The sequence below is a fragment of the Daphnia carinata genome, chromosome 9, assembly GCF_022539665.2.
Source record: "Daphnia carinata strain CSIRO-1 chromosome 9, CSIRO_AGI_Dcar_HiC_V3, whole genome shotgun sequence".
Lineage (NCBI taxonomy): Eukaryota > Metazoa > Arthropoda > Branchiopoda > Diplostraca > Daphniidae > Daphnia > Daphnia carinata.
In genome coordinates, this window is record NC_081339.1 from 9,153,421 (window position 1) to 9,168,904 (window position 15,484).

The following is a 15,484-nucleotide window of genomic DNA, read 5'->3' on the forward strand; positions in this document are numbered from 1 at the left end:
TTAAATCAACTGTGAAAAAGTAGTGAACATTTCGGAATTAACATTTTCTAGCTTCGAGACTTGGTCGGAGGCGACTTGATGAACTTGTTGCCTCAAACAGTCCAGAATCCTTTCCACTAGGCTTCCCAGTTCAGAGTCAATGTCAGCTACCATTTTTTTCTGAAATTGATTAAATTCTTCAACGTCGATGTCTTTAGCTCTTGGGACTTCAGAGCTGTCGCGATTCTCCAGGCCCAATAGGAATTCGCTAATGCAGGTGACAATGACGCGTATCAATCTCATTCGCATCTCGTAATCATTGAAAATCGGTTCCATCAAGCGAATTACTTTATCAGCCAATTCTTGAGTCAGCAATATTCCCTCCTTTCGTTGAATCTCGTTAAGCTTCAACGAGATTTCCTCGACGATTCTATTGACCCATTTGTGCCCTTCTGTAGTCCAATCAGAAATCAATTCTTTCAACTTCTCTTTAACGAAATGCTGGGATGTTTCGAGTCCGTGCAGTTCGTTGAATTGGGTCAGCGCCTTTCGAATGTCGGTCAAGTTTTTGGTGACGCATTTCTTGGTTTTTCCTAGTACAAAGATGCCAACATCTAGTAAAAGGTAATGGAGTTGGCTGTGAAAGTAGAACTCGGTTTGGTGGTTGACCCATCCAGTCACCTCTGCGATCCTTCCTGGTGGTGTTTCATGCCCTTTGTTTGTTTGACCTCTGTTTTGTCGTTTCCATCTTACTAGATCGACAGCCAAATTGATTGCCTTTCTAAAATCTTCATTTTCAGTCGATTTATATAATTTGTAAAGTGCTTTGATCATTTCGTTTGGCTCCATTTTTCCCATGGCACTCCTAAGCCTTTGGCGCATGAAATTTGACCAGGTGAAATTGCTGTGCGTCATGATGGTCGTTATGGCGTACAAAATGTCCGATACCCCTCCCATTAACAATAAATCCTTGCTTAATCCAAAGGACAGCATTTTACCGTGAATAAGGTAATTTCCAACAGCGATCTAAGCTACACCAACAACACCGGCGAACGTTGCCCCCAAATATGATATCCAGGACCTTTCTCAATCTTTAATGTCAACAACGTGATTGAATCCTAAAAGATCGAAGATATAAAGTTCCGTAGAAATGTTATTTGTGTTTGGAATCTTCCGAATATCCATTTCGATAAGATCGAGAAAAAAGTCAGATTTTTTCATCCTCGGAGCGTAAACAGCTTGGTGGCTTTTCAGAAACTTCCCGACACAGTCACGGTCGTCTTCATCTTCAATGTCTTTAGTTTCCTCTTCAATGAGTTTTGCATCTTCAGTCACTCGAGCACCATAGATGACGTGGGCAGCCATCAAATGGCCAAGCATATCTCGATAGGGTTTCAATGGAAGCAAATTTATGGCTTTCAAACAATTGGGCTCTTTGTCAGCCTCTAGCCATTGACGTTTAACTATTTCAGCGACGAAAATTCTACTTATTACACGCATGACAGGTTTCTCGTAAGCAGGACATTCGGGATAGCTGAATTTTTGGTAGTTGGACCATAACTCGCCATTCGAATCGATGATTTGCTGATCAGTCAACGCCTTCCAAACGCAGTTACGTTCGCTATTCGGAATTATAATAGCCCGCGTTAAATCATCCTTCCCCATTGGGAAAGAAGGTTTCAAATTGACGGTTTCAAGTTTTTTAAGGTTAAGCTGTGCAATTTTGTTAAATTCGAATTTCTCCTTTTGGCAACGATATTGATCGCCAAATTGTTTAATAACGTACTCTTTACTGAACATGATTTTCTTTTGTTTCAGTAAGTCGTCCATGTTGTCGTAAATGGGATTACACAGCACGTTCAGACAGTTGTTTTCGCCATCAAAAGAATCCAATCCGAACTGAAAGTCTTCGATTTTGATCCGATCTTCTCGATTCAGTATTTTGCTGTTCAGTTTACTTGATTCGTCGTCGCATTCGGATTCCAAAACGATGACGCAGTTCATTTGAGGACATAATCCACCTTTCAAAGCTTGAAGTGCACCTTCTTTCCTCAGCTCCTCCCAGAACGCTTTTCTCGTGCACGGGATCACATGTTCTTTTTTCAGTTTTTTCTCGATCTGCTCTTCTGCCAAATTTCCCCAAAGACAGACTTTAAATTGTCCTTCAGTTTCTGGATTCCGTATTCATTGGCTACTTGCTGAATGATAGCGTCTCCATTAGGGATTATATCGATGTCGTTGAACCGACAGCTGATACACTTCTTTTCTATCAATAGTTGAAACAGTTTGTCCGCCCTTTTGGGACAAATTTTGGTTTTTGTTCAGGTTTACACTTTGTTTTTCCTTTTTTTTGGAAACGCACAAAATCTAATTCGATTTTCTGTAGCAATGTTCAGCTTTGTTAATAAAGCTCTTTTCTTCTTTTTCTTCCTTTCCAGCTTCCTTGAGATTAGAAGCTGAGCAATAATGACTGCCTAATAGAGTTCGGACGAACCGATGAAATATTCCAGGATTTTCATGATATTGTCTTTTTGTTGTTTATAGGCGTCGACGACGCAGAATGACGGGGCTGGGTCAGGCGTTGCATGGGCGATTTTACGGTAAAAGGACAAGTGCATGTCTATGTCGTTTCTCAAAATAGTTTCGCATTTTTGTAAAATTTGAATGAATTTAATTTTGTTTTCTTTAAAATCTTCTTTAATCAAAATGAATGAAAAGTAGTAATGAGCAGCAGGATAAAAATCACTGTCCTTTGAATCAATGACGCGTTTCAGAATTTCACCTGCTTCCGACAGTGATGGCTTTTGCAGAGCCAGATGTTTGGCTACGTCGGTGGATCGAACTGGCGCCATCCAACTGCAGTCTCTTGTGCTGTTTTCTGGCAGTCCAAGCCCAGCACGAAAATTGCGGAGTAATTCAACATAAGAGGAATGAGCAACTTTCAAATGCTCCTCTGTTTGGTCAAGCCACAAAGCCCATACATCGAGTACACTGTCGCAAGTTGCTTTAATTTCTTGATCTCCACGTTTTTGGTTTTTTAGTTCTTGCTTCAGTTCAGTGTAATAATTAGACCATTCCTCAAATAAGTGTCGTTCATACTCCATGGTCTTGAAATCTTCTTGTAAACGAGAAATCCGTTGGCTCTCATGCCACTGGCGCTCCTGCTTCATACTTAACCATTTTCCAGCGCCCCATTTCTTTCCTGTTGGCGATTCTTCGTACAAGAGAAAGATTCCACTTCCAGGTGCGCCATTTCTAGCAGAGCGCCCCATCGCCTGCTCTTCAATTCGCTCATTTTTCGGCAAAAAAGTCAAACAAATGTCTAGACCTCCGTCGTCTCTCAATTCGTTGCTGATTTTGATATCTGTGCCTCTACCCGCCAAGTTAGTGGCGACGATCACGTGACCAACTTCAAGTGATTGACCTTCGAAAGTAAACTTTTCATAATCACGTGTGTAGCAATGGATGTGGTTGCCATTAAGCTTCGACCTTAATCCATTTTTAAGGTAACAATGAATAAAGTTCACATCTCTGATTGATTGACAGAAGATGACGAGAGAACGAGCTTTAGCTTGATCTCCAGGAAGAGTGATCTGTTGCGTTTCTTTGACGATCGCATTGAGCCAGTGGTCCTTTGATTTAAAGATTTGTGTCGGCTTAAGATAGAAACATTTCTGGAAAGCTGTTGGAATGACGAACTGGTGCTTTTTGTATTTCTCTTGTATGAATTGTCTTTCGTTTTTCTGATCCCAACGTACCCGATATTCCAGCCACCGTTTTGCACTTCTTGAGATACATTGCATTAGCAACGAAAATTGCTTTCAGACTCTGTGATGCCAATTTGCAGCCTTCCTTTAGCTGAATAAATTGATGCAGTGCTCCGTCCCATTGCGCCGAAGTCTGATCCATCCCAGTTTCCTGGTCCATGATAATCACTTGAGGATTGAGATCTGGGCAGGTGTCTGTTCGGTCTTGATCAACAACGTAGTCCTCGTCTCGTTTGAGTTCCAGTGTCGTCATGGCATTTTCCAGCCAGGTGTCAAGATGGCAATCGACAAAAGAAATCAAATGTTCAGGAATGCGAATACTCCGCTCGCGTTTCGCAACACTATGAAGATAGAAGATAATTTTGGGATTCAGTTCTGGTTTAAAATTAATGTCTTTAATCTTGTCTTCCTTCAAAAGACATCCTTGTGGGTCGATGACTTTTGTCTCAATCAAGTAATTCCAGAGCGCATTCTTTTCCGATGGATGGTCCTTTAATAGGCCGTGAATCAATTCTAAATCATCTTTAGTTATAGCACCGTAGAGGTCGTGAAGAACGGCTGATTTAATGGATTTCATTATTGCCATTTTATCAGATATAGCAGAAGCTATGCATATCTTTTCCCTAATGAAAACGTAAAGAGATTCGAGCATCTCCATGCCAGGAATGTCGTGCGATAGGTACAGCGTATTGTTACCGCGATCGAGCAACATGCAATCGACCTCATCAATAATGATAAGGTCCATGATTCGGTCACCGCGAATGTTGTGACCATAGAATTTATCCAGCAAATAATCTCGTTGGAAATTGGCCAATTGTCCATAAACGACTGTTGCATTGTAGGCTTGAGTTCGTTCGTCCTCGCTGTGGCTGCAATTGTTTGCTACACTTACACTGAAATATTCGTAAAGATCCCGCAGTCCACCATCGGCAACCGACAGCGTAGAATCCCAACGAGCCAGCACGTCATTACTTGTAATAACGTCAATGTTCTTTTTCCTGAATTTTTTTTCACAAAGGGCAAACGCCATGTGAATTGAGTAATGTTGACAACTTGTTAATATCGTGTGAAACTTTACGAATGCTAGGAGAAATCCGGATTACTACCAGAAAGTAAAAATTTAAATTTTCAATAAATGTTAATATTGATTACTTTATAGTTGCACTTGATGGATCTGAACTGTTAACTCTGAATGCTTTAACAGGTTGGAATGCCGGTCCCAGTCCTATGAGTCAGTTGCCAAATTGGCTTGCTATTTCAGCAACCCAAAACACTGTTTGGGCCTAGTAAAAAAAAAATTGTCATTACACTTTTGCTTAATTAGCATCAGCTTAATTTGCATATTTATGAACTAGCTGGTAAGTACACATTTACCTGAAATGAAAACGAAACCCATAAAGCTAACTAGCATTTGAACCATAGTCGTTCGTTAATTTCAATCGGGTATGTTCCGCTCTTCTTTGTGTAGATGAAAAAATTGCTTATAAATACGAAAAAAAAAAATAATACTCACGACGAGCCAACGATTTACCTCAGTTTTGCTTAAACTTTTCCGTGGCTTCATAACATCAGCTGGAAACCTTTCAAGCAAAGAACTTCGATTCAAAAGGCTTAGCTGCGATATCATTAGTTAACGAGTACATAATGTCATTTTAATCTAGACCCATGAGAATAAGAATTCATTGCTTGGGAATGGAAAGCCACTGCGAATTGCGATTATTTTCCTCGCGCTATTGGGGTTTGCACGGAACATCATTCAGACGATCATGCTAGTGCCTAATGAGATCCACAAGTGATTTCCTAGAACCAGTTCAGCTATTACTTTCCAATTGATAAAAGTAATTATTGCAACCTTTGGCAGGGCTTGGACCATTTGGTCTGGAAGGTGTATAAATGCCTGGTAGTCTGATTTTTGCCATCACCCACCGAGTTGAGCTCAGCAACAACAGAACAGCAAGAAATCAAACTCTTCTCCAGGATGAAACAACAAACGTAATTTAACTTTCTTATTTGATGTGAATTTAAATGTAATTTCCAGTAATTGCATTGTTGTTCTCTTTTACAGGTTCACAGTAATTTTCTTGGTAGTATTGTGTTCAGTTCGAGCTCAGCTCAAAGAAACTGGTGATAATAGTTTTGTTCCTCTAACGGAAACACTGGAAGAAGAAATCTCGCCAGTTTCCCGCCTTAACATTGCTGAAGACACAAGAGGTAGACAATTTTTGCCAATGCTTCCTCAACCAAGCCAGTTATGCGCCGTTCTCAACAATTGCAATCCTCAAGGTATTATTTTTCACTGTTTACAAAAGTGGTTCACCTAGCCATCTCTTCCCAAGCTTAAAGATTTAAAACAAACGTTTTTTTTTTTTTGCGATTCGCAATATGAATTCCAAAAACAGTTCCATTTCAGGCATTTGCAACCGTAACGAATTCTGCGCCCGCTCTAATGGGTTTCCCAACACCTTCCTCGCCGTCGATGACCTTCCCCACAGCAGCAGCCATGGCTCATCCCGGTCCTATGACACCTGCTCCTGCAATGCCGATGTATTCCGCCGCTACCACACCTACCACTGTGCCAATGAGTTATCCGACTTCCAGTACGCCAACAAGCTACAATGTTGCTGGTACGATGAGCTATACCACTCCGGCACCACCTGCCGCGGTCACAACCAGTTATGCTACTCCGGCGGCTATGAATTATTATATGGCTCAACTTCCTACCCTGGCCCCCATGACCTATTCCCCACCTTCGCTACCCTCACCAGCACCTTCCTTACCTTCACTCGCTTCAATGGGATATCCTGCACCCCCGGCAGCTATGTTTCCGCCAATGGGCTATCCTACAAGTTCAGTACCGTCAGCACCTACAACTATGGGTAATCCCCCACCAATGCCACTTCCGGCTGCACCTATGGCACTTTCACCTTTATCAATGAGCTACTCTGCTCCACCGTTAACTACACCGGCACTAACAGGCTATCCCGCACCTTCGGCAGCCACACCCACACCGATGGGGTATGCTGCACCTCCATCAACCACGGCAACACCAGCAATCTATGCTTCACCTCCAGTTATGGCTGCTGCATCAATGGGCTAGCTTGCAACTCCATCCACTATGTCCACCATGAGTACACCGGCAGCGATGAGTTATCCTTTACCTCCAACAACTATGCAAATGCCAATGGGTTACACCGCAGCTCCTGCCCCAGCGCCTGCCCCGATGGTCGCTTCCCCGACTCCTTTTCACTCCCATCCGCACCGATGAGTTACGCTGCACCTCCTATGGCTACACCTTCTCAAATAGGCTACTCTGCACCTTCTGCGTCTACACCATCACCGATGGGCTATCCCTTACCACCGGTATCTATGCCCGCATCAACGAGCATTCCTCCACCGTTGGCCCCTACGGCACCTGCTGCAATGGGCTATCCTGCATCTGCGGCACCTACACCTGCACCAGTGAACTATCCTGCACTTCCAGCGATGCCACTTTCTGCGTCAACAACTCCCCCCTATTTAATGAGTTCCGCTCTTCCTGTAACTACTTCCCGCCCGTATCCGATCAATCTCTCTTTAACCTATTAATTAAGCATGGTCTTCTGTAATGTTAAGAAGTATGCCAAATAAGCTATACAATATAAAATCAAGTCACTTAGTTTTTTGTTTTTTTTTCCTTTCTGTGCATGTTGTGGTGTAGTACTCGGCCGCCTTCGTACCGTAGTACGGCGCAGCTGGGGTTGTCTGGTATGAATAACTACCGTATCCACAAGATGAACCCATCGGCACACCTAAGGTCGATCCAGTCATCAGGAAGACGACAGCTAGTAGTAGCATAATGCCATAATAACCTGACGAAGAACAGAAACATTCATTTTCATAATTCCATTATGACATTGAAGTCCTTAAAACGATAATAAAGAATCACTTCACCTCGTTCAAACATCAATTTTAATCAACAATTGCATCATCACATTAACTAAAATCATTAAACAAGTTGAAGTGTGTACATTACCTATGATTGCAGGTTGGAACTGGAGCACACTTTAATAACTCAGCTATTGGTACTTGAAAGACTGCTAGTACTAAACTATGTCAGCGATGCTCAATTGCTCATTCGACTAACCTCTACCTTCGATTTGACCTCGGTTCGCCCATGATTTCTTGGTGTTTGCATTTTTGCTCTTCTAGGCTAATGAATTCTTCTTCACTATGTTGTTTTTGATCAATTTGGGACAACACGTCCACTTTCGTTTCAAACTATAAATTTTTTTGGTTCGCTTTGCTGCAAGCGTTCTTTCTCAGTTTGACGATGGTTTTTAATGAGTTCTAAAAATCGCATTATGTCTCGACGTGTTTTTTCCTTTTTTCGGAACAATCACTATCGGCAAGCTTTTCCACGAAGTTCATTTATCTTTCGAGATCAGCGGTCACTTCTTTCGAACGTTGTCTTAGTTTTGCCAAATGCTGTTTGGTCAAAAATTCTCTGAAAATACACATTATATTATCTAAAAAAATTGTTTTGAAAAAAAAAAAAATATATTATACCCACTTTGTTTTCTTCTTGCTCTTTCGTCTTCTCTTTTTTTTTTTTCCTCTTCTTTAATAGCCTCTAACCCTGCAGCTTCTGCTATCAATCTCTCCTGTTCTCGAGTTTTTCATTTGCCTAAAAGTCCATTACCCTGTGAGGGGAACATCCTTAGAGAAAAATGATGGAGTACACAAATATTCTATATACCTCAATTGTTCAACATGAGCATTCAAGTTTTTTTCCACCGCTCTTTCTTTTCCAATTGCATTTGTTGTTCAAGTTCATCTCTTCTCTTTTCTTCTTAGACCGAGCATTCCATTTGCGCAGTCTCCCTTTTCCTTTCTTCTATTTACCTAGCTTTCTCCCCTTTACTTTGTATTTTGACCTCTTTCATGTCAAAATCATTTTGTTATCAGCCCAGCTCGTTTTATCATCATCGTGTTCCAAGTTGCCTAGAAGTTGTACTCTAACGGTGGCATCCGATGGGCCTAGCTTCCCAACCACGTCTTCCAAGACCCATCGAGTTTTTTCTATGCGTGTAGCAAGAATTTCTATGTCTATGAAGGCCATCACATGCCTATGATCAATCTGTTTTAGTTCTGCACGACCGTAACAGGCAGTTCGTCCTAGGTTTTGACTATTATCACGCCGTTTGCGTAACAGTACACGATCTATCCATGCCGGGGTTCGGCTCGCGAGTGTCATAATCGTCGGAGAAAAGATGGTATTTGTGCGTTGGCGGAAAGCTGAATTCACATTCAACGTAATTCACGAATACCTTGCGCTTTTGAATTTTTTTAAAACGAAATCATGCTTCTCCACATTCCTTCCATGAGGGAAAGAAATGCGTCGCGTGATCTCTGCGTAGTCAGCATTGCGCTCAGCGCACTGAGATTGGCCAGCGGCAAAGTGACTGCAGACAAAACACAACGAAGTGTTGCGCACCAAAAAGCGGATAGCCACGCCACCTTTATTTCCCGTCGCACCACCAAGCCCGGTTTTGACTGACTGGGGGCCACGTCTCGCACGTCAGCCGCTAATTAGTGTCGAATCAAAACGTAGAGGCATACGCCAACAAGTTGAACATAGGTCAGTAGCGCGAATAGGCGATCCCGTGAAAGCACCTTGTACGATATCATTTACACATTACTGAATGACTAATTGGTTGATTTCGTTTCAACTAAAACCTTCTGTAGCTCAGTTGCCCAGGCTTTGGCGTTCTCAATGCTCGCTGCCATCCATAGTCTTTGATCCACCCTTTTCAAATAACACCATGGTTGTTAAGCAGAAGCTAAAAGTAGCTAACACAAACAGTCACTTGGATAGATCCGGTTCCAGCGTAGATTTTACTGATTTCGTTTCCGTTGTTCACCCACGGTGACCGGAAAACCTCCTCGAACCTTGTCAAGGTCTGAGTTTTCGTTTGAGGCTCTAGAGCATCCAACTGAAGGGCAAAGATCTCTAAGCCACTAAATGTCTGCGCACTATTTACAGGTTTGTAACAATATTCAGAAAATCGAGTCACGTTAAAATTACCGTTCAAATTTGTAAGTTTTTTCCAGTTTGTTCGGTCAAGACAGTCGAGGCAGTTGGTTCGGATAACTCCTTTTTGTTGAGATTCAACTTGCTGATTCTTGAGTAAGAAGAAGGAATGGCGCTTAAAGAGGGGATGCAGACTTTGTTTCAATTTTGCGAGATTCTGGAGGTTAACACCTTGCATTTTTGGTGATAGTCGAACATAATAGAAGGCATCGACTCACAATACCGTTTTTGGACAGCTTGGAAGAGTTCCCTAAGTGAATCATCCCCTTCTGTTTTTCCTCTTTATTCCGCGATTCTGTTGGATCTTTTGGGTACATAATGTAGCATCAGTTGGGTCTTACCCAGATGACCAGAAGAAATAGAATGTTCCAGAGTTAAACGGCTTCAGCAGCTCAGTCACCCATTCTTCTTCTACCGTTTGTGGCCCCTTCAGAGGGATAAAAGTTGTTTGATTGATGCGAAAAACTGTAGATACTCCAATCTTCCCAACAGAAACACAACCTGTAGCTAATACTAGGAATTGCAAGGGCCAATCTCCTAAATAAATTTAAGTATCAAAGTTCAAAGTTATTTAAAATTATTCTAGTTCATTTGATAAACCTGTATTAACTACTAGTACACCAAGACGTCCATATGAGTCAGAAAGTTTTGTATACAACTTCTTTCCTACGTCTACCTCAGCAGGATCTGGCAAATAGTTAGCAGTTATATGCAATTTTGTTGGTTTGTTTGTTAGCTTTATCGTAAAAAAATTCAGTTTACTTACCCATACCAGGAATAACTAAAGATTCAAAGAGAAGAGCTTCGTCTCGGATTCGTTGTTCAGGCAAAACACTGTACGGTCCCTGCCCATTAGTTTTATGCCAAATCTTGTAACTTTTCCCCATAGCCATTTTCGTGACGCAGGTTCAAGCCACTACCCGGCCGATTGTATTTAGAATGTCATTAACTTGATATGCGACTTCGAATCGGTTAGCACGTTTACTGTAATTCCTTCTTTCAAAATCAGTTGAAATCAGCTGTGGTAGTCCAAACGGTATCGTGTTTATCGTGTACTTGAACGTGGAACGGTATGGCGAGGAAATCACCCTGGAAACGGGAGGCGCCATCAGTTGTGGAAACCGCCACCGGAAGGGTATTTCGTGAAACAAGTTTGCTAAAATCGTGGAATATTTAATCACACGAAGAAAATAAAGAGCAAGAAGATGGGGGTTCATCAGTTATCTTATAATAATAGAAAGATATAACTAGACAATTTGAAAACTATTTGCATTTACTAAATCAGAATGAAAAGTCAAACGAAAGTTCATTAAACAATTTCTTACGAAATTCATTTATTGACACTAAAAACGAATCACTGTTCGGGACTGCCGCAACTTCTTACAAACGCGGTTTTCGTGCAGAAAGACACGTATAAAATACTTGTGTGTGCCTCTGTTTATTGGAGTCGTGGTGGCCATCTCGTGATCCAGTTGTGAGTCGCGATTCACAAGGCATTGCGTGACCTTCACGGTTCCCGTGAGTTTAGTTTCCCCCTGCTACGCCATAGTGATGTGCTGAGCCATGATTATTCGTTTTCTTTTTTGTATACAAACATCACGGTAATAACCACAAACAATTTGTATGGTTTCTGTCCTAGTAAACAGCTTAGACAAGTAGGCTGCTAATTCAATAAAGTTTCTTGAGGACGCCATCGTCAAGATATTGATTTCCCTGTAAAAAATTCTGTATATAAACGACCCATTTCATGTGTTCAATTCATAGCGTCAGTCTGTAAGCTCTTGCTTTCGAGGTCGCTTCTTCTGCTTGTCAACGCTCCAGCTTTACAAAGTCAATTCCTTTGACAATTCCTTCTGTGCTAGATTCTTTTGTCTACCTTGAAAACAAAATCTCTTTTCCAGGTAAAACATCATTTTGAATGTACCATAATTTTGATCTTGTTGTACTAATTGACAAAAATTGATGTTTTTCCGTTAGAAAAATGGCGAATTTGACTGGTGATGCTGTGGTGGCTATGGCCCAGAAGCAGGCTTTCGATCCGTGGGCTTTGCCCGATACCTTCACTCTCTATGCCTACGCACCCGAAGACATTCGTAGCTTTCTTCATCCGCATTGGCACACCTACAAGGCTTTGCACCCTGCTTGGTATTACTTTTTGGGATTACTGTACTTGATCATCGGTACTTGCGCCGTTGCCGGAAACGCTGTCGTTCTGAAAATCTTCAGCCGTTTCCCAGCTCTTCGAAGCCCCGCAAACCTCTTGGTGATGAATTTGGCTGTCTCAGACTTCCTGTTGATGCTTGCTCTCTTCCCGGAATGCGTCTACAATTTCTTCCTTGGCGGACCATGGCGCTTTGGAGAAATGGGCTGCCAAATCCATGCTTTTCTTGGTACGTTGCGAATTAATAATTTTACGCGGTGAATAGCTTGATACGATGTTAACTATTAATCGTCGGTTGATTTCTGTAAATAGGGGCTTGCTTCGGGTACAACCAGATTTTCACATTGACCATGATCTCTTACGATCGCTATAATGTGATAGTGAAGGGATTCAGTGGGACTCCACTTACTTTCAGTATGGTTTTGTTAAAGAAATTACTAAAAATTTTCTTACTTAGAAGTATTACGTTAAAATTACTCGATACACTTCCTTGACGAAATTTAGACCGCGCTGTAACCATAATCACGATGAGCTGGATCTGGGCTGTAGGTTGGTCTATTTGCCCACTCGTAGGATGGGGTGCGTACGCCATGGACGGCATCATGGGAACGTGAGTATTTTTATCTGTAAGCGTGGCTATATTCATATAACATTTACTTCTTTTTCTCACCACAAATAAACAGATGTTCGTATGACTATGTCTCTCAAAATATGAATAACAGAACCCATATTATGGCAGCCACCATTGCAAACTACATTCTGCCAATCATTGTCATTGCTGGCTGTTATTACTTCATCGTCCATGCTGTTTTTAAGCACGAAGAAGAACTGCGTGCGCAGGCCAAGAAGATGAACGTTGCTTCTCTCCGCAGCAACAACGATCAACAGCAAGTCTCTGCTGAGATCCGCATTGCCAAGGTCTCCATCATGAACGTGTCTATGTGGTTGGCCGCATGGACCCCTTTCGCCGTCATCTGCATTGTTGGTACCTGGGGTGATGTTTCAAAGATTACTCCTTTGGTATCTGCTATTCCAGTAATTCTGGCTAAAACATCTTGTGCCTACAATCCGCTCATTTATGCCATTTCCCATCCTAAATACCGAGAGGTACAGTTCGATTCCATTAAAAATGTTTTGCTCATCAAATTATAAAATTGTGTTTTTATATAGTGCCTCAAGCAAATGTTCCCTTGGATGTGCATCGTGGAAGAGAAGAAAGCAGTGACCGATAACCAATCTGTCATTTCGGAGAAGACTGAAATGACAGAAACTGTCAAGTGCGAATCAGCTTAACTACATCAAGCTTGATCAGTAGGCTTCTTTTTAAAAGAGATTCGTGGGTGTTCTGGTTATCAGACGGCTATCATTCATGATGACGACGCTGGCTTTCTACTGAGGACTAACGAAAATGAGAAAATTCAGTGATTTCTGATAATTTTGAATATTACCGCGTTAAAAGTGTTCTCGTTACTTTTCTTTATTTTGACGGACTTTGTTTTTTTCTCTAAATAAAATTTCTATTGTCCAAAAAGATACATTTTTATCCATTTCCTGAAGAATTCGTTATGGCAGCATTATAACCGTGTGGCAAACGACACCATTAATTTAGTTTAGGGACAGAAAAGTATCGCATTTTTTGGCGTTTAAAACAGGGAAAATGAGTATACTAATACTTCCTTCTTGGATAACCAATGGATCTTGGGTTGTTTTATTTAAGTGGTTTCGCTCCTTTGTGGATTTTCTGTGAGTTTCGTTTTAACTTGTTCATCTATCTTGCCGCTGATAGAGAAATCGTAAATAACTATGTACTTGAAATATTTCGCTATAAAAGAAGTTACGACACTTTCAGCAAATTCCGTATTAATGCAGAATTTTAGGTTTTGAGGCGGTTCCTGAACGGGAAGTGTATATGGATTTGTAAGTCTGTATTTTTCCCGTTTCTAGGGAAAACTTTACAACGACATCCCAATTTCCAATAAAACCAAACAAGGACTTGCCTTTAATAAGAAGGACAGCCCACGGATTGGTATCCATGAATCACAAATGTTTTTCGAGTTCTTTTTGTTTCTGTTGTTTGCGTAGAAAATAAACTGAGCGGTAAACTGGAGTTAGTTTCAGATCTTTCAGGACATAATAGCTAACCTTAGTTTTTTATCTTTAGAGGAACGAATCCGTCCGACATTCGCTGGTAAACATATAATGTGAATAATCATAATATAACCCTAAATTCTTCGTATCCACTTGTTTTCATAGTGAACACTCTTCAATTGATTCATTCGCGCTGTGTTTCTTATCTTAGATTGAACACCATGCTCTAGAAGATAAATGATTTCCGTTGGTAAACCTTTTAAAATAACGTTTTAATTGCGCTGCCCATTCATTGGAGGTGGGACCATAAGCTAGAAAACATCGTTAACCACAAGGATTATATTGGCTGCAGATAGAACCATGCCACGTCGAAAAATCGTGAAATGAATTTTATTTCCTGGTAGATTTAGGAATAAATCAATTTGAAAAAGGTAAGAAACAATCAAGAAAATAGCAAATGACAGCAATCTTCTGTTCTACCTTAGTCTGTTCATTTTTTTGCGTGTCTCAGTGGACAATTGGAATTCTAAGCTAGGATTCCAATTAAGTAAAATAGTATTAGTGAACACAAGGTTCACCGTGTTGTTAAGGCGCCAGACTTAATTTCTGTCTCTGTATAGGGACGTAAGTTCGATCCTCATACCTGGTAACCATAAGTTTGCTACAATAGACTACTAACGCTAAATTGAATCTATATCCTGGTAAATTGGATTTCTGTTATTAAAATCTGTCGCAACATGTGCTGATAATACTTAACACAATTATTTGATTGCTAAAGATATATTAATTGATTACCCTAGATGTGAAGGCACCAGACTTAAGTTTTCGTTTCTTTATAGATACGTAAGTTGGATTTTCACACGTTGATCTTAAATGTATTGTTTAACGGTTGTGTGCAACTGGAAAGAAAGAAAATTTCTTTGGAGCAGCTATTACTGCTACTGTTACTGATTTTTAGTGTACCAGGTTGGCCGAGTGGTTATGGCGCCAGACTTAAGTTCTGGTCTTTGTCTAGAGCCGTGAGTTCGTTCAACACACCTGGTAAACACTAGTTTGTAGTCACGAGAATGGTAAATGACAGCAATCTTCTCTTCTATCGTAGTCTGTTAATTTTTTTTTAGTGTCTCATTGGACGATTGGAATTTTAAGCTGGGACTCCAATTGAGTGAAATAGTGTTATTTAACACCAGGTTGGCCGAGTGGTTAAGGCGCCGGACTTAAGTTCTGGTCTCTGTATAGAAACGTGAGTTCGATCCTCACACCTTGTAACAACGAGTTCACAGTCAAGAAAATAGCAAATGACAGCAAAATTCTTTTCTTTCGTAGTCGGTTCATTCTTCGGAGTGAGCTGGGAGGGCGATTGGAAGTCACCTGGGTTCCAGGAATATGTACTATTCATTGTACGAATCTATCTTATCA

General features: G+C 41.0%; 3 protein-coding genes and 2 pseudogenes across 3 annotated transcripts; 3 read left to right on the plus strand and 2 right to left on the minus strand.

Moving 5' to 3' along the window:
- LOC130685712 (uncharacterized) lies at positions 1-4,776 on the minus strand (annotated as a pseudogene).
- A 1,416-nt stretch (positions 4,777-6,192) lies between these two features.
- Positions 6,193-6,843, plus strand: LOC130685713 (uncharacterized). The gene has a single exon (XM_057509034.2). The coding sequence runs from the start codon at positions 6,193-6,195 to the stop codon at positions 6,841-6,843; it is 651 nt and encodes a 216-aa protein (XP_057365017.2).
- A 164-nt stretch (positions 6,844-7,007) lies between these two features.
- On the plus strand, positions 7,008-7,331 carry LOC130685714 (uncharacterized). The gene has a single exon (XM_057509035.1). The coding sequence runs from the start codon at positions 7,008-7,010 to the stop codon at positions 7,329-7,331; it is 324 nt and encodes a 107-aa protein (XP_057365018.1).
- Positions 7,332-8,664: 1,333 nt separating this feature from the next.
- LOC130685715 (synaptojanin-1-like) lies at positions 8,665-10,820 on the minus strand (annotated as a pseudogene).
- Positions 10,821-11,751: 931 nt separating this feature from the next.
- On the plus strand, positions 11,752-13,508 carry LOC130685739 (compound eye opsin BCRH2-like). The gene is made up of 5 exons (XM_057509063.2): positions 11,752-12,206; positions 12,290-12,391; positions 12,482-12,587; positions 12,661-13,084; positions 13,148-13,508. Exons 1-5 carry the CDS (start codon positions 11,798-11,800, stop codon positions 13,268-13,270), a joined length of 1,164 nt encoding a protein of 387 aa, XP_057365046.1. The 5' UTR covers positions 11,752-11,797; the 3' UTR covers positions 13,271-13,508.
- The last annotated feature ends 1,976 nt before the right edge of the window (positions 13,509-15,484 follow it).